At 36.5% G+C, this 27186-nt stretch overlaps 3 protein-coding genes across 4 annotated transcripts; all 3 read right to left on the reverse strand.

Annotated features, from left to right (window-relative positions):
* Nucleotides 1-519: 519 nt before the first annotated feature.
* gbx1 (gastrulation brain homeobox 1) lies at nt 520-3695 on the reverse strand. Its single transcript, XM_058765750.1, has 2 exons — nt 3106-3695; nt 520-1785 (listed from the first exon to the last, which is right to left on the reverse strand). The coding sequence occupies exons 1-2, from the start codon at nt 3539-3541 to the stop codon at nt 1271-1273; spliced, it is 951 nt and encodes a 316-aa protein (XP_058621733.1). The 5' UTR covers nt 3542-3695; the 3' UTR covers nt 520-1270.
* A 3770-nt stretch (nt 3696-7465) lies between these two features.
* On the reverse strand, nt 7466-15554 carry asb10 (ankyrin repeat and SOCS box containing 10). 2 transcript variants are annotated; one of them, XM_058766126.1, is made up of 5 exons: nt 14641-15554; nt 12535-12802; nt 11046-11550; nt 7949-8062; nt 7466-7847 (listed from the first exon to the last, which is right to left on the reverse strand). In XM_058766126.1, exons 1-5 carry the CDS (start codon nt 14951-14953, stop codon nt 7662-7664), a joined length of 1386 nt encoding a protein of 461 aa, XP_058622109.1. In that variant the 5' UTR covers nt 14954-15554; the 3' UTR covers nt 7466-7661. The 2 variants fall into 2 exon arrangements, with proteins under 2 accessions (XP_058622109.1, XP_058622110.1); XM_058766127.1 differs by lacking the exon at nt 14641-15554 and adding an exon at nt 14105-14554.
* A 4611-nt stretch (nt 15555-20165) lies between these two features.
* On the reverse strand, nt 20166-21984 carry zgc:92591 (uncharacterized protein LOC436997 homolog). The gene is made up of 2 exons (XM_058766129.1): nt 21788-21984; nt 20166-20883 (listed from the first exon to the last, which is right to left on the reverse strand). Exons 1-2 carry the CDS (start codon nt 21902-21904, stop codon nt 20647-20649), a joined length of 354 nt encoding a protein of 117 aa, XP_058622112.1. The 5' UTR covers nt 21905-21984; the 3' UTR covers nt 20166-20646.
* Between the last annotated feature and the right edge of the window lie 5202 nt (nt 21985-27186).

The raw sequence follows: 27186 nt of genomic DNA on the forward strand, positions 1-27186 counted from the left end.
GATCTAAGTTGTGACCTGTGCATTAAAACAATAAATGTCCTGGAAAGAGATATTGCAAGATTAACATTTCCTGATATTATTTCTAATGTCTTGATATTTAAAGGTTCAACAGTGGACAGTGTACATACTTTAGCATCATTCTTATAAATATATCAATTGTATATAATAATTCAATTGCTTATTATGTCCTTATATGTTTACTAAACTATGGTCAGTTTATTATTAAATATTATTAATTGGAGTTTTTAATGACATAATTACATTTATTTTAAGAAGTAAATAAATAAATAAACAAATAAAAGTGATCAAATAGTTGCCAATAAATAATTGCCAGCAGTCACTTAAGGATAATGTTTGGTATAAAATATCTATCAATGAGTCAATGACTTGATCAGTAATTAATTAATTCGTTTGCAAAGAAGACAAAAACTAAAACAGTATTTAAGAAGAACCAACATGCATGCAATGAATACATTTATGCAACAATATTGCACATTTATTGTGACGTCGATGGGAATATATCACTCTGTAATTGTGTTCTTGAGCTTATTTATTTCCATCCCGATTTTTTTTTTCTTTCTTTTTTCTTTTTTCACAAAGAACTTGGGGGAGATTCCGCCTCTAAGGGACAGAAATGCTTTAAGAGCACATGCAAAAAATGGTCGAAACAACGAGAACGGCCCGTTAAAAGCATACGGGAAAATTAGACAACAAATGGCAACATGCAAAAACTCACTATGACAGCAACTTATAAATACTTATTTTTTTTAAAAATGTCTCTTTACAGTCTCGTATAGTGCACATTTGTGTCGCATGGACACATTTAATATTTACAAATGTACAAAATAATAAATTAAAAATAAAGACATTTTAGGGGAGAGAAGGAAAAGAATAAACCTGAACGTAATGTCGATACTGAACAGATATAAAAGTCGGTAACGCCTTATAATAACTTTCAAAAATATAAAATGTTTAACAGGTCATGTGTTAATATACGTTCTACTATGATAAACTTTGATTCATATAGGCTATTCAGAATTGAATGTATATGTAAACCGATGACCCGTTAAGCATTGAATAGGCCTCGTGTTTTTAATTGATGAAAGTCGACAAAGTGTTACCTAAAAGTCACTGAATATCCTTCTAGATACTGGAATGGTCTCCTTTTAGGTGTGCTTCATGCATCTGTAGTGTGTGACCCCTGACCTGGGGGAATGTGTGTCATGTAAATGTTCGTTTGAGGAGTTCAGGGTCATTTTCATTGAGGAGTTCATGGCCTGCTGCCCGGTTCGATCTGTTGATGTTGACTCCGCACCGCGAACCTGTTGACATGCACGGGAATGGGCACCACGATTTTGGGGTTCCTGACGGGCTCCCCGGATCTGTTGTTGACGTTGCCGGCTTTGATCCGTTTCCATTTGGCCCTGCGGTTCTGGAACCAGATTTTGACCTGGACCTCGCTGAGTTTGAGCGCGTGCGCGATCTGAGAGCGCTCGGTGAGGGACAGATACTTCTTACAGTGAAACTCCTTCTCGAGTTCCAGCAGCTGTTCGCTAGTGAAAGCAGTCCGCCTCCTCCGGCTCTTTCCCGCCGAGCCGCCCGGCGGTAACGCGTCCTGTGAGCCGCCTTTGAGTTTGCTTTTCTGGGACGCTGAAGCGCAGGTGTTGCCGTCGGAGAAGCTTTCGTTCTCGCTGTCGGCTGAACTGTCCTCCCTGTCACTGCACGCGGCCTCCGCTGATTTCAGGTCCAGTTTCTCATCATCTGAACTGTAGAGTTTGGTTTCGCCTGAAGAGAATGAAAATTAAGACATTAATCATTACAAATATTCCACACAGATTTGTGCAAAAGACAAATGTAGGATTTATGTGAAACATTTCGACCGTCTAAAATGGAAGTTTAACATTATAATTGGTGACGAACTGCAGTGAAAAGTCCTTTTTGGCAACCTCGAATTAATTGGGCTATATCAAAAAAATCGAATTGAAATAGAATAGAAATGAATCGTCAAATTCTCTAACAAAATAAAAAATGTTAAAGTGCGCTAGAACATTAATTATTTATCGTTTGCTTACTGCTTGATTCTATAGACATTATTTCATAAATATCCTAAAACATAGGCTAATAAAATCCGACAAGAGCTGAAGCGATTTTCTTTTTTCTTTTTCTTTTTAAAGTAGGCTACATTAACCTGCAAGTTCATAAAAAAATGGTGTTTAAACTCGAAAGCTCTAGTAGAAATGACAGTATCAGGTTGGATGGTGAAAATATATTTTTATAATTTATAGTTACGAAATAATAAAACACTGTGCTGAAACTATAGAATAATTGCTTTTGTTTATATCGTTTGCTTATTCAGTCTGCTCTATTTTCAACTTTAAAACATCTAATTCTGCAGAAATTATTTAGAAATATCTCAAAATATTATTCTAAAAACCCAAATCGTTTTGTAGCATTGTTTCGAAACTCTCCAGTGGCAAGAGTGAAGGCCTGTGCCACCTGAATACAAATCAAATGACAATGGAAGTTTTCAAGCTCAGATGCGTTCATTTGTCTTTCGATAATTTTATGAACTCCCTAAGAACAATAACAGATGATAAAATGCACTGTTATTCCAGCACACAAAGCGACTATTTTAAACAACGTCGGTGAATTTTCATTCAAAGGCCATTGCCTTTTTTTTTCATTTTTCATTTTTTTTTTTTTACAATTCTTAACTTTCAAGTGTCGTAACATTTCTTACTGAATGTAGGCTGCAATCTTAAAGTTCACGCATAAAGTTTTTTATGGAGTTCCACATGAATTTTTGCAGCACTTTATGTTCACCAAAAGCGCATCATTCTTATCAAGAACCATTTTTATAAAATTTTCGTTTTACATTGAAAGTTGTTTTATTTAGCATATTAGTTTACGGGTTTATATCTAACACAACAGTAGCAGTTTCCTAAAGAACTAGAGAATAAAAGTTTGTTGTGGAACTTTCGGCATCTGCCTGTAAAACCCTTTGGGTTCTAAACAGAACGTTCATTTTGAATAAAGGCCGTTCGAACTTTTTTGCGCTCGTAATTAAACCACCTGTCAAAGTGAGAGTTCGTGTCCGGCGCTCACCTGCAACCGCCTGAAAAGTTTCCGTGAAATTGAGGAGTTCAGAGCCCTTGAGGTCGTCATGCGGGCTCTCCTGCCGGTTCATCCCCGTCCCGTCCGCGCCTAACCGGGGTCCCGGCATCTCCTGCGGGGGATAGAAACTATCTGGAGGGTCCGAGAAACTAGGCAGGGTGGTGGTGAGCGCCACCATGGAGGGCATCCCCTGCCCCAGCCCCGCGCAAAAAGTGTTGGTCAGGCGCCCCGCGAACGATGCCAGCGGTGCCAAGGGAGGGATGCCCGACGGTAATGACGAATGAGACAGGGCTTGTGGAATCATAAGCGGTCGGTACGGCATAAACATCGGGTAGCCCGTGTAGAGCAGGTGGCCCGGCCGGGGCTGTGGAGTGCCAATCAAAGAATCAATGGAAAACGCCGCGCCCGGACCGCTCGGTCTCTGCATGGTGAAGGGAGCGCGGTCTAGTCGTATAAATCCCGTGCAGTGGCCTTCTGAGACAAATCACCCAAATGTGGTCCACGGTTATCCTGATGGTGCTGTAGGGTCCTCGCCGTCCAACTGACTGAGACCTGATGCGTTTTTTGTCTGGAGCTCTCAGTGTCTCAGCCTCTGTTTGTCACATACTGAGACATAAACACACACACGCACAGCCCTCTCTCTCACTCTCTCGCTCTCTCTCTCTCTCTTTCTCTCGGTTATCATCAATACAAGAGGATAGAAGGGGGAGTTGCCCTGGAGACTCATCCATCTTCCTCAAATTACGCTTCATTTCCTTATTCAGTCTCTGACTTTTTAGGCCGCCTAGAGAGAGGGGGGGTAGTTTCCCAGTGGGTCAAGTCCCCTCCTCTGGAAAGCGAATGTGAGGGGACTGCGCTGACCACACCAACCCAATCAACTATTATTAATTTTGATTGATGATAAGTAATTACTTTGTATTCAAGGGAAGATATATAACAACGGTTCTTTTGTTGATTCTTTCAGAGGCCGATGGCATCGGAGTCGTGAGGGCGGAGAGGCAGATGTTTCGGCCCTCTTGTGAGAGAGAGTCTTTTCTATTCTGTTGGGAGAAAGAGTGAATCTGGCCGACAATTATCCCCAAGAGAGAGATTTTACTGATGAAATGACGTTTGAATGTAGAGATCTGTGTGAACTCTTACTGATAAAAATTGGGGGGAATTACAAAATATGACTATAAATATCTATATCTGTTTATAGATGGGTTTTCTAGATGATAAAAATAAGAAATTTCTAAATTTAGTTGAAGTAACATATCAAGTGCTTAGAAAAGCAATTTTTATATACATAGGCTAGCTATTAGTTTCAACCTTTTTTCTAAAAAAAAAAAAAAAAAAAGTGTTTATACAACTTTCTACATTTTTGGCAAAATGTCATTTTTTATATTTTTTTATTTTTATTTTTTTACATATGAATTTTTAGTCATGAATAGGGTGCGAATTATGGGAGGGCCTGACCCTCCTAATTACACTTTGAACCTCCCTAAAGTCAGTCAAAACAAACGGTGGGGGGGAGGTTAAAATGTGAAATGTAAAATAGCCTATATACATTTGTGTGGAAATGTGAATTGTATACATTTCAAAAGCGTTTTCAAATAACGTTTCAGAAGTTAGGTAAGTTCACTAAAAATGTATACGCCGCCTACGCTCGCGAAAAGAATCGCGATCGCTTTAGTCTGAGGGGGTAACCATAGCAACAGCAGGCAGCGCGAGCGCTTTCCGTTCACTTGCGACCCAGGCGGAACTTCGACAAAACAAGTAGGCCAACTGTCTTTATGTTTCACTTTGTTCAATATTTAGGCTATATATTGAAAGTATATAGCAAAAAAAGTTTTGTTTAGATGGCTTATGTCACGTTAGGGTGTTAGGGCCGCGAAAAGACCGATTAAATCCGTGAGACGTTGTCAACAGATTACATCTAACGTTAGTAAATTACTGACAGAAATTCCCTGAAAGTCACTGAATAATTCGCACACTGGCCTTCATCTGACCTCAACAAAACCTGCCTTTTTATTTAAAAATGTATTTTTGAAAAATTGAATGACCTTGACGGGCAGTCAGGAGTTTGTTTTTTGTTTTTTTCCGAGTAATTCATCCTTTTAAAGAGTAATTTTTCTTTTTTTCAAACTCTGGACCGTTAGACAAGATATCAAAATGACTGCAGTTCATAAATTGAAAACGTGTTAATCATAACAGATGTTCAAGTCATTGTATGAAATCCATTTTAATGTATTTTTAAAGATCAAAGAACTTCAGGTATTCAGAGGAAAGATCCTTGGTGGAAAATCACACAGATCATTTGACAAGATGTTAAGTACACAGAAAATTAAGAAGGACAAGACTTTAAGAGAAAAAGTAACCATACTTTTCTTTAATAGTTGAGAATATCATTTCGATTTTAGAAGAAAAATAATAAAAGAAAAAACAAAGAAAAGGGGTCTAAAATTGTACCCTCCGAGCGGATTCTCTTTCCCCGCTAAGCATTAATTTAATCGGAGATCATTTTACCGTTTAAATGCCAATTCACTTCTGATGATGATTAGGCGCTATTGAGTCCTGCGGGGCGCGAGCTCTCCAACTGGCCGTCTGATTGCGCGAGGACATAAACACATCACCTCCGACTCTGATTAGCGATGGAGGACCCACAGATGCTAATTATTCTTATAATTGCAAATGACTCCATTCAGGAGCAGTGCTCTTTGATCTATTGAATCCAGACAGCGTTCTCTCTCTCTCTCTCTCTCTCTCTCACGCTACTGAATGGGATACAATCAGAGCCCCCCTCCTCCTGGTCATCGTATATGAGACTTTTATCAAAGATCTGCTCGTAGACAATTGCTTTGCACCTTTGTTCTTCGCTACATGCACTACACATGAAGACAGAAATCACAAACCAATGCTTTATCTTTGACGCGCAATTAATGACTTTGTATCCGAATATGCAGCTTAATAGAGGAAAACATTTTTTATTGCTAAAATGTGCTATGATTGCAGTGTGTGAGGATGATACAGGTAAAGCAGGACACCAGGTCAGAATATGCATAAAGTTGACATTTAAATCATATTTTTATTTTGAAAAAGCAGTAAATTATTAAAAGTGCACTTCACCTGCATCCAACCTGATAATAATAATAATAACAAGCAGCATCATTTATGGATATGTTAATGCAATTAAACCAAAATTATTATTATTATTCATAATTTGTTCTGGTAAATCCTTTTACTCAAATGTCCATTGCATTGTTGGTGTTTTTTAATGGGTCAAGATGACAGGATCATTAAACACATGAGGCTCTCACATTGGCCCCGGATCATTCTGCGCTCCGTCTTTACTTCTGGTTACTATTCAAGTGCATGCTTCTTCATAACATAATCATAATCACATAATATGTCCACATATCTCCGAGTGGCTAGAGGATGTCTCTCGTCTCTCAGACTTGATAATGGCCTGTAACAAAAATGGACGTGATGCATACTTGTGGAGCTTAACCGTTTGAAAATAATGTAATCAGTAGTTTTCATAATAATCCATCATGTTCATGATCTAAATTGTCTTCTACGCCTAAATCAGCGTTCATTGACAGAGACAAACCCCTTTTGCAATGGATACCTTCTTCTCCAATCTTGACCTTAAAAATGTTGAATATGAATGTCAAATCACTGAATTGTAGTGTTTCAGCAAGCTTTTCTTTTGTCCTCTATTAATATAAAATATGACGTAAAAAAGGACAAGGGATATTGTAAGGAAAACCTCAGTGTAGACAAGCAAATCAATCAAACCAAGCACTTAAAAATGGACAATTTGATAAAATACAATAGAATAATCGAACCTTGCCTTTCTGAAAAATGCTTTTTATATAATTTATAGATTACTGGAACATATTTGAACATATTTACTGGAAAATACTTAAATGCATTTGTAGCTGGCCCACTAGTCAGTATGATTTGAGTGTGTACAGTGCATATATATTGATCCTTAAGTAAATTCGCTAAAAGTAATTAGTTACATCAGTAAAAATACAGTTAAAAAATTATTTTACATGAAAATGAAAACATTAAAGCATTCAGAATGTTACTTTTAAATATTTTCCTAAATGAATCCTATCAGTGATTTGAGAACTTTCAATAGGAATTCATATTCCACTTGAGCTCCATGGCGCCCCAGTGTGGTGGTTAATGTAATAATGAATGTGTGTTGTACTGGATTTATGAGCTTTATATACAGACCTTCTGCATCCTCCTCCTGTTTTATTCTTCATAAACATCCTTTTATCCTCTTTCCTAATGCATTATGATAGATATCAGTAATAATAAAACACATTTTTACATTAAAAATCTCACTCACAGATTTGCATTATAAGCATTACCTCCATTTAATGATTCCCTATAAAATTTCCACCTGATTGTATCGTCTTCAGTAAAGACAGGACATTGTTCCAACACAAATCATTCAGAATCACACAGAATAAAACAAAACTCAATGACGTTATAGTACTAAACTCAATCACTGCATGCTTGTACTGTGTGTTATACAGGGTCTGTGGTCTCTGTCAGTGCATATAGTCTCTGAATGCCAGCATTAGGTAATTTTTAAGAAAGGTTGGTAGACCCAGTTTAGGGACCACGTTGTGCAAGCGACCTTCCAGAAACGATCGGAGTCTGTGACGAGCCAGATGTTGTAGAGATCGAGGAGTTTGCGTCAGTGCAAACAGGGATTCGTAGAATTCCCGGTGTTTCTGTGCAAAAAAAAAAAAAAAACTTTATTTTAATAAAACTTGTTTTTTAGCGTTTACTTAAATATTTATTACATTATATTTAAGAAAGAAGGTCATCTGACCTGAAACACCTCCGGTGGTACAGCTTCTACCCAGGCTTCAGTCATTTTCAGGCGGTCGTATGCGTTGAGGAGCACTTCTATTGTCCTTGGAGATGTGCAGCAATATTTCAACACCTGAGCAGATATATTACAGAATAAAGCTGTCATATTACAAGAAACAAACAAACAAACAAACAGGGAAATGAAACTATCAAATAAGATTCAAGTCTTTTTTTTAATTTAGTTTATGGTGGTTTTATATTGTAAAAAATTCAATTAAAAATAATTTTTTAAATAGATTTTATTTATTTTAAAATGTATTCTATTGCAAAGTTGATTGCATCATTACTCCAGTCTTCAGTGTCACATGATCCTTCAGAAATCATTCTAATATGTTGATTTGCTGCTCAAGAAACATTTCTTCTTATTATCGATGTTGAAAACAGTTGTGGTGGTTCCTATTTTTACTGAAACAGATGCATTTTTTCAGGATTCTCTGATGAATAAAAAGTTTAAAAGAGCAGCATATGTCTTTTGTAACATTATGTCTCTTTAGTCACTTTTAATCAATTTAATGCATCCTTATTGCTAAATAAAAATATCATTAAAGTGAAATCGAATAAGTTTATCTCTGAAAACAGATCCAAATTCAGTGTTCTTCAGAAACCGATTACATTGTGAATCAGATCTTGCTTTGCTATTGATAATTAAAAATGATAAAGAAACGCTATCCTCAGTCTTTCGCAATAACAAACAGTGGAGGGAAGCTGGACATAGATGAGCAGCTTTTTGTCAGTTTCCACCTGGTGCAACAGCCCCACCTGTGTTGTGGAGGTCAAAGGTGGAAAGTTGTATTTTTGGGAGAACATTGCATGGAATAATTAACTACTTGGGCTGATGAACAGATTGGGCCCCCCTCTGGGGGATTGTGGGGAATTTCTGCAATTACTGCTAATTAATCTCCTATTAACATTTGCCTCGTTAAGACTCAGGCAATTTATTTGGCACAAGTGGGACTCGTTGGATGCGTGATATCAAGTGTTTTTAACTGTGTGCTTTTGAAAGACAGAACTAAATCCATCTGAAAGTGATTATTTCTGTATTTGTGACAAATAAAGGATCATATGCTGCTTGCAGTGAACTTTAATGATGGTTTTGAGTTAATTTATTTCTATATATTAATTCAATAAGATAAATATCTGTGCTAAAGAAAACTGTAATTTACAGATTGCAGATGGATGCCTTCTTGAGATGTGGGTTCGTTCCTTACAAATGGCAGAACGGTTAGTTTTCAATTCAACTTGTTCTTAAAAGATATATTTCAGCCAAAAATTATTTCTCTCACCATTTACTCACTCTCATGTAATTCCATGACTTTCTTTCTTTTGTGGAACATAAAAGTAGATATTTTGGAAATCAATATAGGGTGCAAACAACATTGATTCATTGTATAGACACAAAAATAATATTTTTTAAACATTTTTATACACTTATTTATACATTTCAAATATATTATTTTGTGTTCCACAGAAGAAAGTAAGTGATACATGGTTTGGAAATGACATGAAAGTGAGTAAATGATGACCATTTTAATTTCTGGGTGAACTTTAATGTTTTTGCTGTTACCAGCAGTGTTCATACACAAATCTGTTTCATTATTTAAGTTGTCTATACACTGACATCTACATCCAGTTTACCAGTCATCACTGGACTCTTTCTCTAGGTTTAATGCTGCATTCTATTCATTTCGGAAAATAGGAATTTACTTCCAACTTGGAAAAAAACTTCAAACATGGAGTATGATGTCACACAAACATGGCGGCACCCTGTGAGGTAATAATAGATTTAATTAAATTTTCTTTTTGAATCATAAATTATTCAAAATTGATAGTAAAAGTTTTTTTTTTTTTTTTACCAAAATAGGAAAAATAATCCTCTGTTGATAATTGTAAACCTGCAAAACATATGCTAGCAATGCACAGCATCATCATAATTAGCAATTTGGTTGCTATAGGCAACTTATTTATTGACAAATAAAGAGTTGCCATTTTGTTTTGATTTGTTTCGTTTTGTTTTGTTTGTCAGGACACTTTATTGTCAGAAGTCAAAAATAGCATTTGTAAGATCGTTTTTTTTTTTTTTGTTAGACAGTCGTCTCTTATGCTCACCAAGGTTGCATTTGTTTGATTAAAAAAATGGTACAATAAAATTGTGAAATATTATTACAATTTAAAACAACTGGTTTCTATTTGAATATATTTTAAAATGTAATTTATTCCTGTGATGCAAAGCTGAATTTCCAGCGTCATCACTCCAGTTTTCAGAGTCAAATGATCCTTCAGAAATCATTTCTAATTTGCTGCTCAAGAAACATTTCATATTTTCAGTGTTGAAAACAGTTGTGCTGCATTATATTTTTGTGGAAACCTTGATGCAATTTTCAGGGTTCTTTGATGAATAGAAAGTTAAAAAATAATTGATTTTGCTTAAATAAATAAATAGTTAAGTTAAGTAAGTAAAAAGGAATAAAAATCTTACTGAACCCAACATTTTAAATAGTAGTGTATATTGAAAGATCAGAATTTAAATGGAATTTGAAAATAATTTGGAACCAGTCCTGAACAGTCCTGATTAGATAATTAAACGATTAGTCAAAATAAGAATGAAACAAAGAATATTAAGGATAAAATATATAGATAAATATATGAAAAATGTAAAAATTAGTAACACTTCAGTATAGGGACCACTATTAACTAGTAGCATGCCTATTATTAACATACTGGCTATTTATTAGTACTTAAAAGCACAAATTCTGCATGACCATTTTCTACATCCCTAATCCCAATTTAACAACTACCTTACTAACTATTAATAAGCAGCAAATTATGAGTTTATTGAGGCAAAAGTCATAGTTAAAGGTTTGTTATTGGCGAGAATTGGACCTTAAAATAAAGTGTGACCAAAAATGTCAGTATATCCAGCAAGAATGTGACTATTAGATAAGGATTTTATTCCCATTAAGACTATTTCAGAATTTTTATGGAACATTAGAATTCCTTGACTAGGTATAAGGATATAATGAGACTTTGAATGGAAAGCGCTCTCGTCCAATCCTGACCTTGGGCAGAGCTCCAGGCCACACCCTGATGGATCCGTAATTGAGAAGAGCCTGTACAATCCTCTCGGGCTCATGGTCCGTCTTGTAGGCCACCGCCTTCAGGATGTTATGCATTGGTGCGTCGCCGCCATAATCCATTTCGTTGACCAAGGCTTTATACTTCAGCAGCAGATCCACCACATCAGGGTTGGCGTTCTTACATGCCATGTGCAGTGGAGTCTGCTTGTCCGCGTCACTGATATGTACGTCCCCCCCAGCAGACACCAGCATGTGGCAAACACGGCTGTAGCGCTCCAGAGACGTGGAGTTCTGTGGCTGGGAGCAGGCGGCGTTCAGTGGGGTGTTTCCTTCATCATTTTGTAGGTTAAGCGCAGCTCCGTGTCGTAAGTAGAGCTCCATGTGATCAGGAAGGCCATGGCGGGCTGCCACATGAAGGGGTGTGTCGTTATCATCCAAGCTCTGACCGTTGATCAAAGCACCAAATGCTAGTAGATGTTTGGTACATCTGGAAAAACGTCAAAAAATTCAGCCTGGCTGTATTACATTCTGCATAAGCGATAGAAATTTTGTAGGATATTACTTGGTCATCAAAGTCAAGTACACTACTGATCAAAAGTCTGGAATAATTTTTTTGTTTTTTGAAAAGTCTTTTATGCTCAAAAAGGCTACACTTATTTGATTTTAAAATACAGTAAAAACAGTAATATTGTTATCTATTTGAATATATTTTAAAATGTAATTTACATCCGTGATGCAAAGCTGAATTTTCAGCATCATTACTCCAGTCTTCAGTGTCACATGATCCTTCAGAAATCAGTGTAATATACTGATTAAGCACTCAAGAAACATTTCTTATTATTTTCAAAGTTGAAAACCGTTGTGGTGCTTCATATTTTTGAAGAAAACAATAATACACTAATTCAAAGGTTTGGGGTAAGATAAAAAAACAAGGATGCATTAAATTGATCAAAAGTAAAATTATTTATGTCACAAAGTTTCGATTTGAAATGAACAATGTTATTTTTACTTTATTTTTAAACAAAATAAACTTTCTATTTATCTAAGAATCCTGAAAAAAATGTATCATGGTTTTTCACAAAAATATTATGCAGCAGAACTGTTTTCAGTTTTTATTTGTTACATGTTAGAATGATTTCTGAACGATCATGTGACACTGAAGATTGGAGTAATGATGCTGAAAATTCAGCTTTGCATCACAGGAATATATCATATTGTAAAATATATATTCAAATAGAAAACAGCTATTTAAAACTGTAATAATATTTCACAATATTATGTTTTCACTGTTTAATCAAATAAATGCAGCCTTGTTGAGCACAAGAGCCTTTAAAAAAAAAAAAAAAACATTTAAAAAATCTTTATTATTCCAAACTTTTGTCCAGTAGTGTACCTTCATTTCAAGTGTCAATCTGACAGCCATTTGAAATCACAGAATTTCCTGCAATTACTGTACTGAACAAGCACTTACTCAAGTGAATCGAGTTCAGTGCACACGTGCAGGGGCATCTGGCCATCTTCATTGGTTGCGTTGGGATTGGCTCCGTACTGCAGCAACAGCTTGACACACTCGGGATGGCACTCCTCACAGGCCTCATGCAGGGCAGTGGTTCCCCCAGGTGCCAGGTCCACTCGAGCGCCCCGCATTAGGAGATGCCGCAGACATTCGGTGAAACCCCGGCCAGCGGTGATGTGCAGTGGCGTGGTCAGCTCTTGTTCGTACGTCAGTGACCACAGTCCTGAAAAAAGAACAGTTATGAGAGTATCTGAAGATTCAGATATATCATTACTACAGTTAGTCTGAAGCTTTATTTCATTTTCAATCAGGAAATCATGAACAGGCCTGGACAGTTTGAAGATTTAAGGTATTTTAGCTTAGTTTGCATGGATGGCATCCAATCTGCTTTTTTGGTGCATTTTTTACTTCAATTTAATGTGCCCTTTTATTTATTTACCTTTATTTAAATGAAATAATTTTTTCAAGCCAGATCCAAACCATATATGGTTGTTTTTCATGGATGCAGTGTGACTGTAATGTCATACTCAAAGTGCAGTAGCATTTGTCTCCTATGCAGTACTCATTTTTGTGATCAGTATCAGTAAGTTTCATGGGAACAAACATAAACACAAACTCATAAAAAGACCCCAAGACAACCTCAAAGACACAGTCGGGGTGGCTGCAATAAGAAGAGAGCAATTTATGTGTAACCGAAAAACATAAGGCAACAAATAACTATGACAGCAGGTGAGTCTAACGTGGAAATACTGGAAATGAAGATGTGCCAGTGTGAAAAAGTTTGAGTGCTTATGTACGTGCACAGAAATGTATACATTGTTGTGATACTCAGACACAACTAAATGTGCATGACACAAAAGATCCTTGAGAACAGAAATTAATTAAATTTAAAATCGTTAACCAATTTTAATCTTGTTTTACGCCATTTTGTTCTATATTCTGTGCTAGTAATTAATTTTAGTCAGGTTTGAGATTTCACCCTGGTTTAATATTTTTATTTTCATATACTTATAAGATTGTCTTATCATTCTATCTACCTCAAAAGCAGTGTGGGGAAGGTTACTTTGGAAATGTAATAGGTTACAGATTACAAGTTACCCTACTTAAAATGTCTATCTATCTATTTATCTATTTATATAGTTTATGTATTCTATATTTTAAGTTTCTTTTGTATATTTTTTGTTTATTTTATTTTAATTAACTCAAATGTTTTTATGGTAATAATCGTTTATATAATAAAAAAAAAAAAGAATAAGTAATAATTTTTTATATAATACATCCCTATAAAGCCACACATGCCATTTTAGTTAATGCAACAAAAATGATTAATGTAGTCACAACACAACTACATTATACAAAATTCATTTTTATGTATTTTAATGAATGAAAACACAATGAAATTCAGTTGTGATAAAACAGCAATTTTAGCTCATTTTAATTAAGTAAACTGAACAAGCAGCAAAAATATTTTGCATAGCAAGCTATCTTAACATAATTTCATATTATTTGTGTCCCTGTAACATACTTAGCCCTCTGTAGTTGAACCTGAAGTTCTTCCACTCCTCTATGTTGCTGGTGTCATATATGGCATCTAAGAGATAAGCATATTCTGGGTCATCAACGATACTAATAACAGTGAGGTCATCTCCGACCAGAAGAGCATTCCAGAACTGTAGGATAAGTCCTGACGCCTGAGCCGTTGCGATAACATCGTTGCGATATTTCTTTTGTTTGCGAAACTTAATCTTCGGCCCCATGTGTGATGTAAAGCGAGGAGCAGGTGTGACTGCAGCCTCTTCTTTGATCGCCTGGGTTAGTCTTAAGACTGGGCACAATGTTGTAGATGATTGCCCTGAATATATTTGCTTAGACTGTTGCCTGTTTTTAGACCGTGGCTATTTTAAGGCCGCCTGGCATGACCTTTAGAAAGGTCCAGAAACCTGATGCTGTCTGGCCAACTTGATCCGAGAGGTAATCAGTTCAAGTAATCACGACAATCAAAACGGATCTCTAGGAGACAATTGCACAGTCAAACTCAACTCAAACAACTTGAGTCCTTACCTTTGACTTTTCCATTTGCTCTCCAGCGCATGACTCCTCCTTGAGGCTGGATGACCAGGTCTGAAGGAAAGCCCTTTGAGAAGATCTCTTTCACACCTTTTACATTTCCAGTGTACAGGGCATTTTGGACAACAGGGTCCTGGCACACCATCGGAGGGTTTCCCATGGTCTGCCTCGAAGACATCCCTCTGTCCCAGGCTTCTTTCCTCAGCAGGTAGCCACTGAGAACCGGGGCAGCCAGTCTCATCTGGTGCCTTTCCTGCTCTAAAGAGCGCAGAGAGCTTGGATTATACATGAGACTCCTTCTAGACATGAAGCTGATTGTGCCTTCACACTAGCTTTTCAGAAGTCTTTTGGTCGAGACACTAAAAGGCCTGAGATCTTTTAAGTGGCCTTCTGCTTCTGCTCTCTGGGCTTGTTTTGATATCCGAGTAGGAACTTGGCCACGTGCAAACGGGACTATTTTTACAGAGTCACATGGGTGGGATATAACTTCTACAGTGACTTGCTGTTTATATCAAAACAGACGTTTACCAGCGGGTCAGCTCTGCGGAAAACCTTGCTAGTATTTAATAACAGCATTTATGGATACTTTTCAGATCGATATAATGTATTAGGTGCTTCACATACTCATAATTATATTATGTATTCATGAATTATGAAGTTAGTGATGTTAAAAACATTTGAACTCATTCGATTTTTGCAATGCTTTTCAACCTATCTGTCAGAGTTGAGCAATATTCAGAATTTAATAATTGTCACTCTTTTCATTGGACCATCAAATCAGCATGTTAAAATTATTTCTGAAGGATCATGTGACACTGAAGACTGAAATAATGATGCTGCTTTATCATCGCAGAAATAAATTAAATTTTAAAATATATTAACATAGAAGGGGTAATTTTAAATCGTAATATTTCAAAATATTACTGTTTTGACTTTTTGATAGATAAAAATCTATCTATCTAGCCTTTAAACCTTCAAGGCATTTTAAATCGTTTTCAAAACTTTTAAATAAGGCTTTGTTGCTTTTCTAGTTAATGTTTCTTTATTTGTTATGAGTTAAATTATTTCTTTTTTAATATTAATAATTCAAATTGCAATTCTTCATCCTGTTTGCTACCTCAGTTCAATTCAAAATCAGGAACTTTAAATTTGAAATTAAAATGCATTCTCGACTCTCGTCTATTTATCTTTGTATGTTTCCTCAATATAAAAAATGCATCATAATGCAATAATTACGAATATAATTTCTTAAATTACGATCAGCCATCTCTTTTTTTTCCCCCCAGAAATTTCGAGATTCCAGTTTCTTCTAAAGACACTGACTGTCTTATCCATATGTTAATGACCCTGCCAATAGGAATATAAATGACATTTATTCCATTTTGCCATGCAGTAATAGCTGTCACATTGACTGAAGGCATCAAAAAGTTGCGACTTTGCGAACACACATTACAGGCGAGGCAGAGAATGGGAAGATTGTTTTGCTGCTGGAGTACATCCTTTTAAATGATACACATAATGAGTTTATAATATGCATCTGGGCTACCTCCTCACTACTTTGATGTCTTCCAAATGGCCCGGGTATCATCAGCAAAACATGTAGGCACTTTCCCGCCCCATTGCCTCCCAAATGTATTTTAAATATCATTCCTTGTAACGCAATTATTTAAAACGTTGAACTAAACACTTACTAATGGGGAAAAAAGACAGTGACTTCCATGAATTCATTTCTCAAATGGTGGACATTCAATTTTTGTGGAGGCAGGGACTTTCTCAAGCAAGAAAAAGAAAGAAGTGCATTGAATCAGCACTCCCTCGACTCGTTCGTCTTACTCCCTGCGGACAACACACACACGCAACACGCATATACATATGCACGTACGCAGACACACACTCGTTTGTCTTGCTCCCCGTGGATAGAAGATGTCTGTCATTTTGTCCTGCCGTGAGCTTAACAGTGAGGCCATCTGTAGGGTTAGGATGGTCCGGTCAGACAGCTGAGGACCGGACTTCCAGAACAGGCTAATGATTGTAACCTTCATCAGTGCAATTAGACAATTAGTTCCTGCTGATTATCTCCCACTTAATACTGCCGTCACCGCTGCGCCTCATGTTAAAATCATAAGAACACATTGCTGAAACATCTACTTGGCGTGCGACGCTAGACGGTACTAATGAATTTACTAATTAAAGGAACAAAGAGCAGACCAGGAATTAGAAATGCAAGCTAATTGGTTGAAACTAATTGATAACAATGAATATTTTTCGAGGAATAACCAACATGATTATGAGCTGTTTGAATGCGGTCTAAATGGTGCTGCGAGCTTTGAATGCGAAAATCCAGAATGGTGGGATGGGATGAAAACTGCTCTGATGAAGCAAAGATGGATTGAAGAACATCACGAAGCCTTCAAGAGCATTAGTTTGTGGTTTGGTCAGTAAAGCGAACATCTATTGAACTTCATGCAAGGAGTATCCGGCCACTTACCTACAGAAGATGATGTTGCAGACAATCATAATGATCCTGTTTTGAGACCTGGATGAACTTTTACTGACTTCCAAGGAAGTCCCGAGTCTTTCAGTGGAGAAGGTGGTCCTAGTGGTGCAAATACAGTTAGTCCTTCACACTCATAAATATCCATGAACTGTTGGTTGCTGATGGTTCCTCACTGTTTAAGACTCATGTCAGCATGAAACAATGGCTAATAGTCATGACAAAAAGACTTTTTTGAAAGAAGTCTCTTATGCTCACCAAGGCTGCATTTATTTGTTTAAAAGTACAGTAAAAAAACAGCAATATTGTAAAATATTATTGCAAATTAAAATGACTCTTTTCTATTCTAATATATTATCAAATGTAATTTATTTCTGTGATGGAAAAGCTGAATTACTCCAGTCACATGATCCTTCGGAAATCATTCTAATATGCTTCTAATTATTATTATTAATTTTTTTGTGGAAACTGATACATTTTTCAACATTAATTGAATGAGAAAGTTCAAAAGAACAGTGTTTATTTGAAATGGAAATCTTTAGTAACATTATAAATATCTGTAATTTCACTTATGATTATTTTAATGCATCCTTGCTTAACAAAAGTATTATTTGTTTAAAAAAAAGTTACTGACCCCAAACTTTTGAACAGTAGTGTATTAGGATGGCAATATGAGCAAATATCGGTCATGTTTAGTGAGAATATACTAATATATCTTTAAAATAACTTACAAAGTCATTATTCTGAATTGTTCCATCATGTATATCGTCCTAAAAGAAGTGCTGTAGGCTGATATACAAGTTGTAATAATTCTGAGTTGCTCTAACAATACAACAGCAACTTTAATGTGGTGCCAGACAGCATCTTCCATTGCTATCCTCAAGATTGGGCTCTGTTCAGTTCCGAAACATTAACTTTGGGGGATTAATTGAATTTCTGAGGCTAAGACTCATCAATATGCCTCAGTAGAGAATGTTATATAAAATTAATTTATGCAGCGAGTTTGCCAAAATCGTGAGTCAACGTTGGCGCCGCCATCAAAAGTTAGCTGGCATTATGAGACATAATTCTTCACGAGACTGGCGTTTATGATAGCCGCATTGTCCCGTTGCTCAAAAAAAGCTGGCAATTCTGTTTTATAGCTGGTTGGTCCTAACATTTTGAGTAGATTATTGAAATTTAGTAATGAGGTGAAATTTGTAATGAGGTTAGGGTGACGCGCTTGCATTTTCTTTCTGCAAAATTGCTTTCTGTCGTTCTTTCGAGCACCCAGAACCCGCAATGCACGGTGTATGTTGCTCTGTTGATTGTGTACGATCGGGCACCCTCTTCATTATGGCAATTGAGAGGTTCATATTTCAACCTAATAGCTCTCGATAACTTTAACAATTGATCACAACCTCATTTTATTGCGAGCCGAGTTAATACACGCTTCCCTGCCAAGTAGAACATTTTCTAATGATGTACTTGTGCACCAAAACAATGCGGGGCCCAGCGCCTGCATTAGTTACTAATGTCCCCATCCGTAATGTGCTTATACCACCCAAAAGAGAGAGAGGGAGAGAGGGAGAGAGAGATTGTGTGTGCAGAAATGAAATGAGCGCATGGGGATCTATGAGGGAACCGTAAGATCAAGGGGAACATGGTGATGATGACGATAACGCTTAAGACATTGTCATTAATGACACCATCACCCTCGCTGTAATATGTCCATAGACATGCCATCATTAGCATATATAAGATCATCAGTAAGGCTTATCGTAGGAGCCAGAGAGGGAGGGCTGGGAATACGAAACACCATGTCGGGGCCCAGTGTTCCTCAGACTTCCCTGATTAATGAAGGACAAAGCGTGATTTGTTTTCACCAAAGCTTCCCCCTGTGAAATACTTCATTGGTCAGCTACTAGACTGTAAAATGGACAAGTTATTATTTCAGCACTTTAAATATGAAAATAAAATTGTATTTAAAGCTACTTATTCTGGTTTACCTAACGCATGCGTCTCTCACAAGGCGTGCTACCCCAAGCTTTGTGTCTTTCACCATAAATATCGTTTCATGTCCATAAATAAGATTCACAGACACAGGGCGTCATGTTGGAAAATCCAATTACTCCACCAAAATTGAAAATTTGTCAGCATTTATGTAAAAGTTATTAATTGCAATTTGCTAGACACCTTAGGCATGTGTGATTGGTTTGAAGCAACAGTAGCTTGCATATTTCCCATACATTTAGTTAAAAATAAACAACAATAATAAAATATAATAAAACACTGCAATTTGGCGCTTACAGATTATTAGAACAAACAACCAAAAAAGCCATATATTTTAAAATATATATATAATACAGACATTATAATAATATATTATAATAATACTGTATGTACATTATAATATATATATTTTTTTTCATAAAGATATAATCAGAATGCCTTTTTTAGCAGAATATACATGGAAATGAAATGTCTATTTATGATTTTTCTCTACACATAATGTAACTGTTTTCCAGTGCAGGCAATATATTTTTGCTTCTAAGAATCATATGTTTCTAAAAAGCATTTATTTTTCAGTCACCGTGATATGCTTAGGTTTCTTTTGTTTGAAACATCTAATTGTTTTTTTTGTGCTGTATAGGTTTTTTCATTAGATTCAACATATTTGTACTAATTTGCTCATACAAATAGTTAATCCAGTGTGGAAAACATACTCACATGGTATATGAAAGTGCTGCTCCACTCCATCCTAATCTGTGATTACTTCACTCACTACCTCCTGAAAAAGTCAATGAGATTCTGTGAATATTACTGAAGTATTACTGCTCCAATTTCAATAGTGTTAAAATGACTCCATCTAGTGGCAAAAACACAACATTACAGAGTGATTTCTGCACATCACTTGGTGTAAATGCAGGGTCACAGACCTAGAGGGCCCTGATCTGCATGATATTACACACTGCAAACTGCATTCTATAAACTCAAACTCTTTATTAAATTAGAGACATTTAGTAGAACAAAAATGCAGATTTAGTGAGAAACTCAGACTTTCCTTGGTCACTAAATCACATTTAATCCAATTATACCCTCATTACACATTTGAAATCAGGAATCTTATGCATCAACTAACATTTATGTAAATTCATGACTTCATTCATTATATATTACATATTCATGGAATTCAGTAACTCCATGGTAGCGGCACTGGTGGACATTTTTAAAATGGTCATATTTTAGTAACAAAACTCAGAATGGCATTCCCATGTTTGTGGACATATACCATAGAAGACATTACCAGTACATTCATTGTACATATGGTATGGTCAATCAATCTCATTCTCTCTTCCTTGCAGTGTTCTTCTGTACTCTTTTTCTAATTCAGGATAATGAACAGTTGCACTGAATTTTTTGTGTGCATTTATTAATATTGAAGAGTGATTGCAAACATGGCCCATTTTACATATGACTTTTTTGAACTGAAATGCTCCTCCGGCTCTTGGACAGCTCACGGGTGATCACTTGGAGCTGGTGTATTTGGTGACGGCCTTGGTGCCCTCTGACACAGCGTGTTTGGCGAGTTCTCCGGGCAGCAGCAGCCGGACGGCGGTCTGCACCTCTCTGCTCGTGATGGTCGACCGCTTGTTATAGTGAGCGAGCCGTGAGGCCTCTGTAGCGATGCGCTCAAACACATCATTAACAAACGAGTTCATGATGCTCATCGCCCTGCTGGAGATACCAGTGTCGGGATGAACCTATAGAGGAACACGTGTATATACATACACAAATTTGATTAAAGTCACACATTCAGTATGTTTTAAGGTCATAGTAATCATCATTTGAAGTGGATTTAAAAAAAAAAAAATAATAAAATAGAAAATCAAAAGCAAAGTTGTCCTAAGACAAGAATGCATTTTGGTTTTAGGACAGCTTGATGAAAGGTTTGGATCCACTTCAAATGTGGACTACTGTAGTTCATGGAACTAATAACTATAGGACGTTTTCCAAACAATGAATCAAATTTCAAAGAATCAGGTGAAAACGATTCAGTGATTCTTTTACGTCATGACTTAAATCACAATCACATATGGGGATTTTGATAGGTGCGCGTTTTTTAAACATTCTAAGCTCGTGCGTCGCGTTGCATGAGAAAAATGTTCTAATAAAGCCGCGGTTTAGGTCTTTTGGTTATATTTTATTAGTAAAGGTTCGTATTGATTTGCAGGCAGCCATAATTCACTTCATAAAGCCATTTAGAACCTAGATATAAATTTACATTAAAAGTATAATTTTTAGGATGAAAGTGTTACTTCAAGTTTTGATTATAAAAATAAAAAAAAGGAGGTTTTCGCTCCGGTACTGACAAAATTGCTATACACTGGTCCCAGAACCGGCACAAATGGTTCTTAGTTCAGTGAGTCAAAAAGATGACTCGAAAACCACTTGGACCAATTAGACTGAGCGATTCTTTCAGACCGGTTCCTTGAATCAGTTCGATCGATACATTGAAAAGATTCGACTCAAAATAATGATTCAAGAATCGAACGCAGTCGCAACGCACGCGGCGTCAAACGCATGTCATCCACTTGAAATGTACACTCGGAATCAGTTTAGTAACTGTTCTTTGATCATTTTTATTATTTATTTAAAGTTTCTCACCTGCTTCAAAACTTTGTAGATATACACTGCATAAGTTTCCCTCCTCTTTGCTTTCCGTTTAGACGTCTTTTTTTCCCCAGGTACTTTACCTTTCTTCTTTGCGCCTTCGTTGGACATACTGGATTATTATATATATATATTTTTTAATATTAATAACACTGAGTAATATTTCGTTCTCTCAATTACGTGTTTGCCGCTTGGCAGGTTTTCAGCAGGCCTTCATCAGCCATTTATGACGTGTACGGAAGTTTACACTAATTGGAAAGCGTCTGGGCTCAATCTGGCGCGGCGGACGGAAGTCAGATCAGCCTTCAGGAGATCCAGTAAGTGTTTCAGTCTGTTTATTTGGCTTTTTAAGTGTATAGGCCGTCTCATTTGTCATATTTTAATTTGTAAAGTTATTTATTTATTAACTAAAGGACAAGAAACACGCAGATAACGTTTTGCTTGCTCCCCCCCCCGTTTATGGAATATTAATGATCCCCTACTACATACTGTGTATGAATGCGCGTGATTTATGAACTTACATTTACAATTTGATGAATAATATCAACTGTGATTTGACTAATTCTAGGCTTAGATGGCACAGTTAGACACTGTTACAAAACATATGAAAATGTATTTTTAATTTTCAAGATGACGTGTTACTGATGCTGATGAATTAAACGTGAAACTGTGACGTCATGTTTTTAAATTGTTACAATGTTGTTAAATTTATTGAGGCATATTTTATGGTGTTTTGCATATTATTTCAAAGAAGCAGTCCTCGGCATAGTTTGATATCCAGTGTTGTTTTGTTGCATTGCAGGTTGCTTTATGCTGATAGTTTTGCAATATAATTCATGCCTTTTGTATGATTTGATTTCACTTATTTTCACCCAAAGGCAGCAGTCAGAACTCATGACATTTGTTATTGTTATTCATTGATATGTTCTGTAGATTCAGCCATACTTGCACCCGATCTACAGTAAAATGCACTTTTGAAATCCAAAAAACACCTGGCCAGAGATGACACAGGGTTCAGGTGGTGAGAGGATGTAAATTGCTCGTGACGCCTACAGTTAATTAGCTTCCGCCATAATATGCCAATTATGTTAAAGAGCTGCACCTGCAGATACCCATTACAGAACAGCAAATTATGAGAGAGGCTATCTGTGCTACATTCAATTTTTAGCTCGGTGCTTTTCAGGAGAGCGTACTTAATAAATAATTGAGTTTTGTTGTAGTGTGTATTATGCACGTGTTGTCAATCAAGTGCCACTGTCAAAACATTATAGCTTCATGTAGGCTAGATTTAGAGTGTGTAACCTACTGAATAGTGGTTGACCAGTATGAATTTTCCAGAGCAAGCTGTACGAATGACGATATAATACTGATGTTATAGAGACAATCCTGCTTAACAATTGAGATGCATAAATATATGCTGAAAATAATTGTGTACTCACAAATGAATACTTTTCTGAACTTTATTCATGTAGTTCACTAAAGTATTTGCAATCAGAAATTGATTGACTAGGCATATTGGAAGTTTATGTAACTGACACAAGGGAGCGCTGCTGCTTCTCTTAAGCCTGCTGTATAATACGGTTTTGCTGTCTGAGACAAATTTTAGGAAATGTCGTAGATTTTTTGTTATAGGTCAGACTCATCAGTCTTGCATCTTTTAATGTGACATGCTCACTGGTGGCTAATTAATTGTTATTGCGTTGAATTTTAGAATTTATTACAGCTTCAGAAATTTTGCTCCTCTTACTGCGACTGTCTAATGAGGAACCAGTAAGATTGTAACAATTGATCACATTTGCGTGTGTGAAAGATACAACTGTTGATCTTAGGTTAAACTTAAAGGAGTAGTCCACCCAAAAATAAAAATGTACTCATCCTCAAGATGAAGTTTGTTTCTTCATTGGAACAGATTTAAAGAAATTTGATCCTCTGCACTGAATGGATGCTGTGAGAATGAGAGTCCAAACGGCTGATAAAAACATCACAATAAACCACAAGGAGACTATTTTAACTTTAAAGCAATTGCTTCCATCTAAAATATGAGTCGTCTATCCTACAATATTGTTTTCTCCAAGAAAGAGTCTTGTCTGAATCAGGAGAGAAGTATGCACAGAACAAGCACTGTTTAACAAGCACAAAAACGATCCAAAAACATTATAAACAAATACATATGTTGGTGGATTTTGATGTGAGAGGACAAACAGGGCATGGACTTTTTCACTGGCTAAAACATTATTGTGGATTATGGAATCTTATTTTGGCCAAAGCAACAGTTTAAGGTTAAAATAATGATGGATTTGTTTGTTTTTATACACTCAGCTACTTGCTTTACAAAACATTAATTGATGGACTGGAGTTGTGTGGATCACTGTGATGTTTTTATCAGCTGTTTGGACTCTCATTCTGACGGCACCCATTCACTGCAGAGGATCCATTGGTGAGCAAGTGATATAATGCTAAATTTATCCAAATCTTTTCAGATGAAGAAACCAATTAATTTACATCTTGGATGGCCTGAGGGTGAGTAGTTTCAGCAAATTTTCACTATTCCGTTAAAGGGGGAACTCACTGTTTGCAAGATGGGCTTTTAATAATGTTGCCTGTCTATGCAGAAGAATATTTTTTTAATCATTGCTACACTGTTAAAAACAAAAAAACACTGTTGTAAATAAAACACTCATAATTGGAGTGTTTTACAAAAAAACAAGCCTTTCTACTTCAATTTGTCACTTAATTCATTTGTGACTTTCTCTTTAAATATTCATGTACTAGCAATTTCTGAGTAAAAATTGTGGTGTTCCCTTTACCCAAAAACTTCAACACCCATAATGCACTTGATTTTGTTGCCACCCCTCTATCGATCCTGCTATCTGTGGGTGGAAATGCAAAAATGTGGAAAATCGATCTGTAGTTTTAACAAAAGCTCCTGGCCTGAGCTTTTAACAAGTTTGGTGGAATAGTGCATAATGACTTGTTTTGCACCATCCAGCGGAGTGGATTACAAATAAACGGGGATATGTTGATGTAGGTAATAGTGTTCATTTACATACACCACCGATGTTGGAGAAATACAAAGCACTCTGCGAACATTTAAATGTCTTGTTTAGTGTTCCCTAATGTTCATGATCATAGATCCTCCTCTGTAGACAAGAACCCCTCTGGTTTCATTGCCTGTGTAGCAATACATCAGCAGGAGATTTGAAACACATTCAATAACCCATCAATACAGATCACAGAACTGTGTGCACTGACTCTTGGTCCTGTTGATTATGACCCACTTTAACCAAAGATGGTGCATCTGAAAGCTTTCCCAAAGGAGTTACATCTCAATAGAGACCATGTTGAGAGGTAAAAATTTAACAGCCATTTATTATCTTGTTTGGTATACCTTCATCCATGAGTGATCAGTATGAGAGTTGTGTATATCATTATGAAGTGACTCATATGTTTGGACTGCCGTTCGCTGTGAAAGGTCATCGTGCGCAGTCAGCAAACAGTCTGATAAAATTGCAGTGTGAATTGCTGAATTAAGTCAGAGCTTCATAAGCTAAAAAGAAAAAAAAACCCTGCCCTATTGAGTAAACAACTGTATTTAGAATATTTAGCTATCATTTTTAAAATGCTTATCTGCTTTGTAGGTGTGCATGTCTCGTTTAGTAATTGCTCCAGTGTGCGTTTATTTGCACAGTTCACTTTAATTATAATAGCATTACAAAAATAGAGTTGCTAAATAAATAATTTTTTCAGCTTTCCAGTTTGTGACCAGTGATTTGTGTGCTGCAGGGTATTCTATCTTGTGTTCAATTTCACGTTTTTGTTACTGGACAAGACCTTTTGATATTTTCAATTTCACAGTCCCTCCGATCTGACAAGTTCATTGTACGACAAGACTGATGTGTACCCTCAGGTTTAAAGTTTCTCTCCACTCTCAAGAAAGGAGGTATATTCTTTTTTTTAATGCCTTTTATCTGTTTACAGCAGCCGTTCTTTTACATGAGCCTCAAAATTTGCAAGAAAGTGTGTGACAACTTGTTACTAGGCCACCTCATCATTCTTAGTGTTAATGCATTCTGTTATTCTGTTCTCAAGTAAGATTAGAAAGTTCTGAATCAGTTCATTTAGAAAAATAGGATTTAGTATTGTTTAGCTTCCTCTTGCTCAAACAGTAGAGTATGGTGCCAGCTACGCCCAAGTCATGGTTTTTATTCCCGGGAAATGAATGAATTGAGAAAATCTTTTGCTTGATTGCAATCTAAGTCACATTGGACAAACCCATCTGCCAAATGCATAAGTGTAAATGTAGCTCTTTTCTATATAATGATAAGAAAGGACAAAAAAATCCCATAAAGCAACCCGTTTGGCATGTGCTATACAATGTGGTAATTCTTGCTTCTGTGTACCATGAAATTAAATAATTGGTATGGCATAAGTGAAAACATAAATAATGCCATGAAATATTCTATTAATGTAATTGCATATTTCAGAGCTTTGAGTAACATGCCACATTTTTAACCTTTATAGCCGTGATCAGTTCTACACTGACTCAACAAACAGGTAAAAATCCTCCTTATGCTCCTCATTCTAGAGTCTAATACATTTGAGGCATATTTTAATAGACTCTCATGGTTTGATCCATGTGAAAAGATTTTTAATGAAGGGAGGTGAGATTTAGTTTTAGATCTGTCATCAGTGATAAGCTCAAACATTTTGTAAATTAATTTTTTTTAGCATTTTAGCCTACCCATTTGTTTCTCGCCCTGAAAATAGCAGTGGTAGCTGGCATGGCATTACAGTAAATTATAAACAAACAAACAAAAACACTGATCCAATATCCTGAATGAAGTAAATGAGGTGTTTTGGGTGTCCTCTACGGTCATCATACCGCCATGATCTGCCATTAGTCGCCGCACAGATTTAGATTGCATTAGATTGGCCGCAGATGTCTGATGATTTATTTCCTGGGTCAAGCAGTGTGGCCAGTGTCATTATGCTCACCGTCGCTTCTCGGTAAACAGTCTCAAGAGGCTGCCGCAAAACTGCAAAGCTTCATGATCCTCCAGTGTTTACAGCATGTCTCGGCACGCATTAGAGGAGCGACCCTGATGCTATTCTGCCTGTTACAGGCAGTTCAGTGGTTCGAAATGAGATGGCGATACATAGAATCTGTCTCAGTTTTAAGATGCTTGCACTTTCGTATTAGCTGCGGCATCTGTCTTAAGGCATCGCACTTGAGTGTGCACGTCTTACTCCAGCGTTTAAGCTGACTTCAGCGATATTCTCAGCTGAATGAGATTTTGAGTGTGTTCCCACAGCCTGTAAAACAATGGGCAGTTCATCCTTTTTATCTGGTAAATGACACGTGTCTGGTGAATGTGCTTTTATATGTGTGGATG

This window comes from Onychostoma macrolepis, chromosome 24, assembly GCF_012432095.1.
Source record: "Onychostoma macrolepis isolate SWU-2019 chromosome 24, ASM1243209v1, whole genome shotgun sequence".
Taxonomy (NCBI): Eukaryota; Metazoa; Chordata; class Actinopteri; order Cypriniformes; family Cyprinidae; genus Onychostoma; species Onychostoma macrolepis.

Bases quoted from the DNA above. Each gene is read 5' to 3' on its own strand.
- gbx1 (XM_058765750.1), bottom strand. From the start codon at position 3,541: ATGCAGAGACCGAGCGGTCCGGGCGCGGCGTTTTCCATTGATTCTTTG. The intron at 1,786-3,105 runs GTGAGCGCCGGA...CATTCTCTTCAG, and splicing joins AACTTTTCAGGCGGTTGCAG to GCGAAACCAAACTCTACAGT.
- asb10 (XM_058766126.1), bottom strand. From the start codon at position 14,953: ATGTCTAGAAGGAGTCTCATGTATAATCCAAGCTCTCTGCGCTCTTTA. The intron at 11,551-12,534 runs GTAAGTGCTTGT...ACGTTTTTCCAG, and splicing joins ACTGAACTCGATTCACTTGA to ATGTACCAAACATCTACTAG. The intron at 8,063-11,045 runs GTCAGGATTGGA...ATATCTGCTCAG, and splicing joins GGCCTGGAGCTCTGCCCAAG to GTGTTGAAATATTGCTGCAC.
- zgc:92591 (XM_058766129.1), bottom strand. From the start codon at position 21,904: ATGTCCAACGAAGGCGCAAAGAAGAAAGGTAAAGTACCTGGGGAAAAA. The intron at 20,884-21,787 runs GTGAGAAACTTT...GTTCCTCTATAG, and splicing joins TCTACAAAGTTTTGAAGCAG to GTTCATCCCGACACTGGTAT.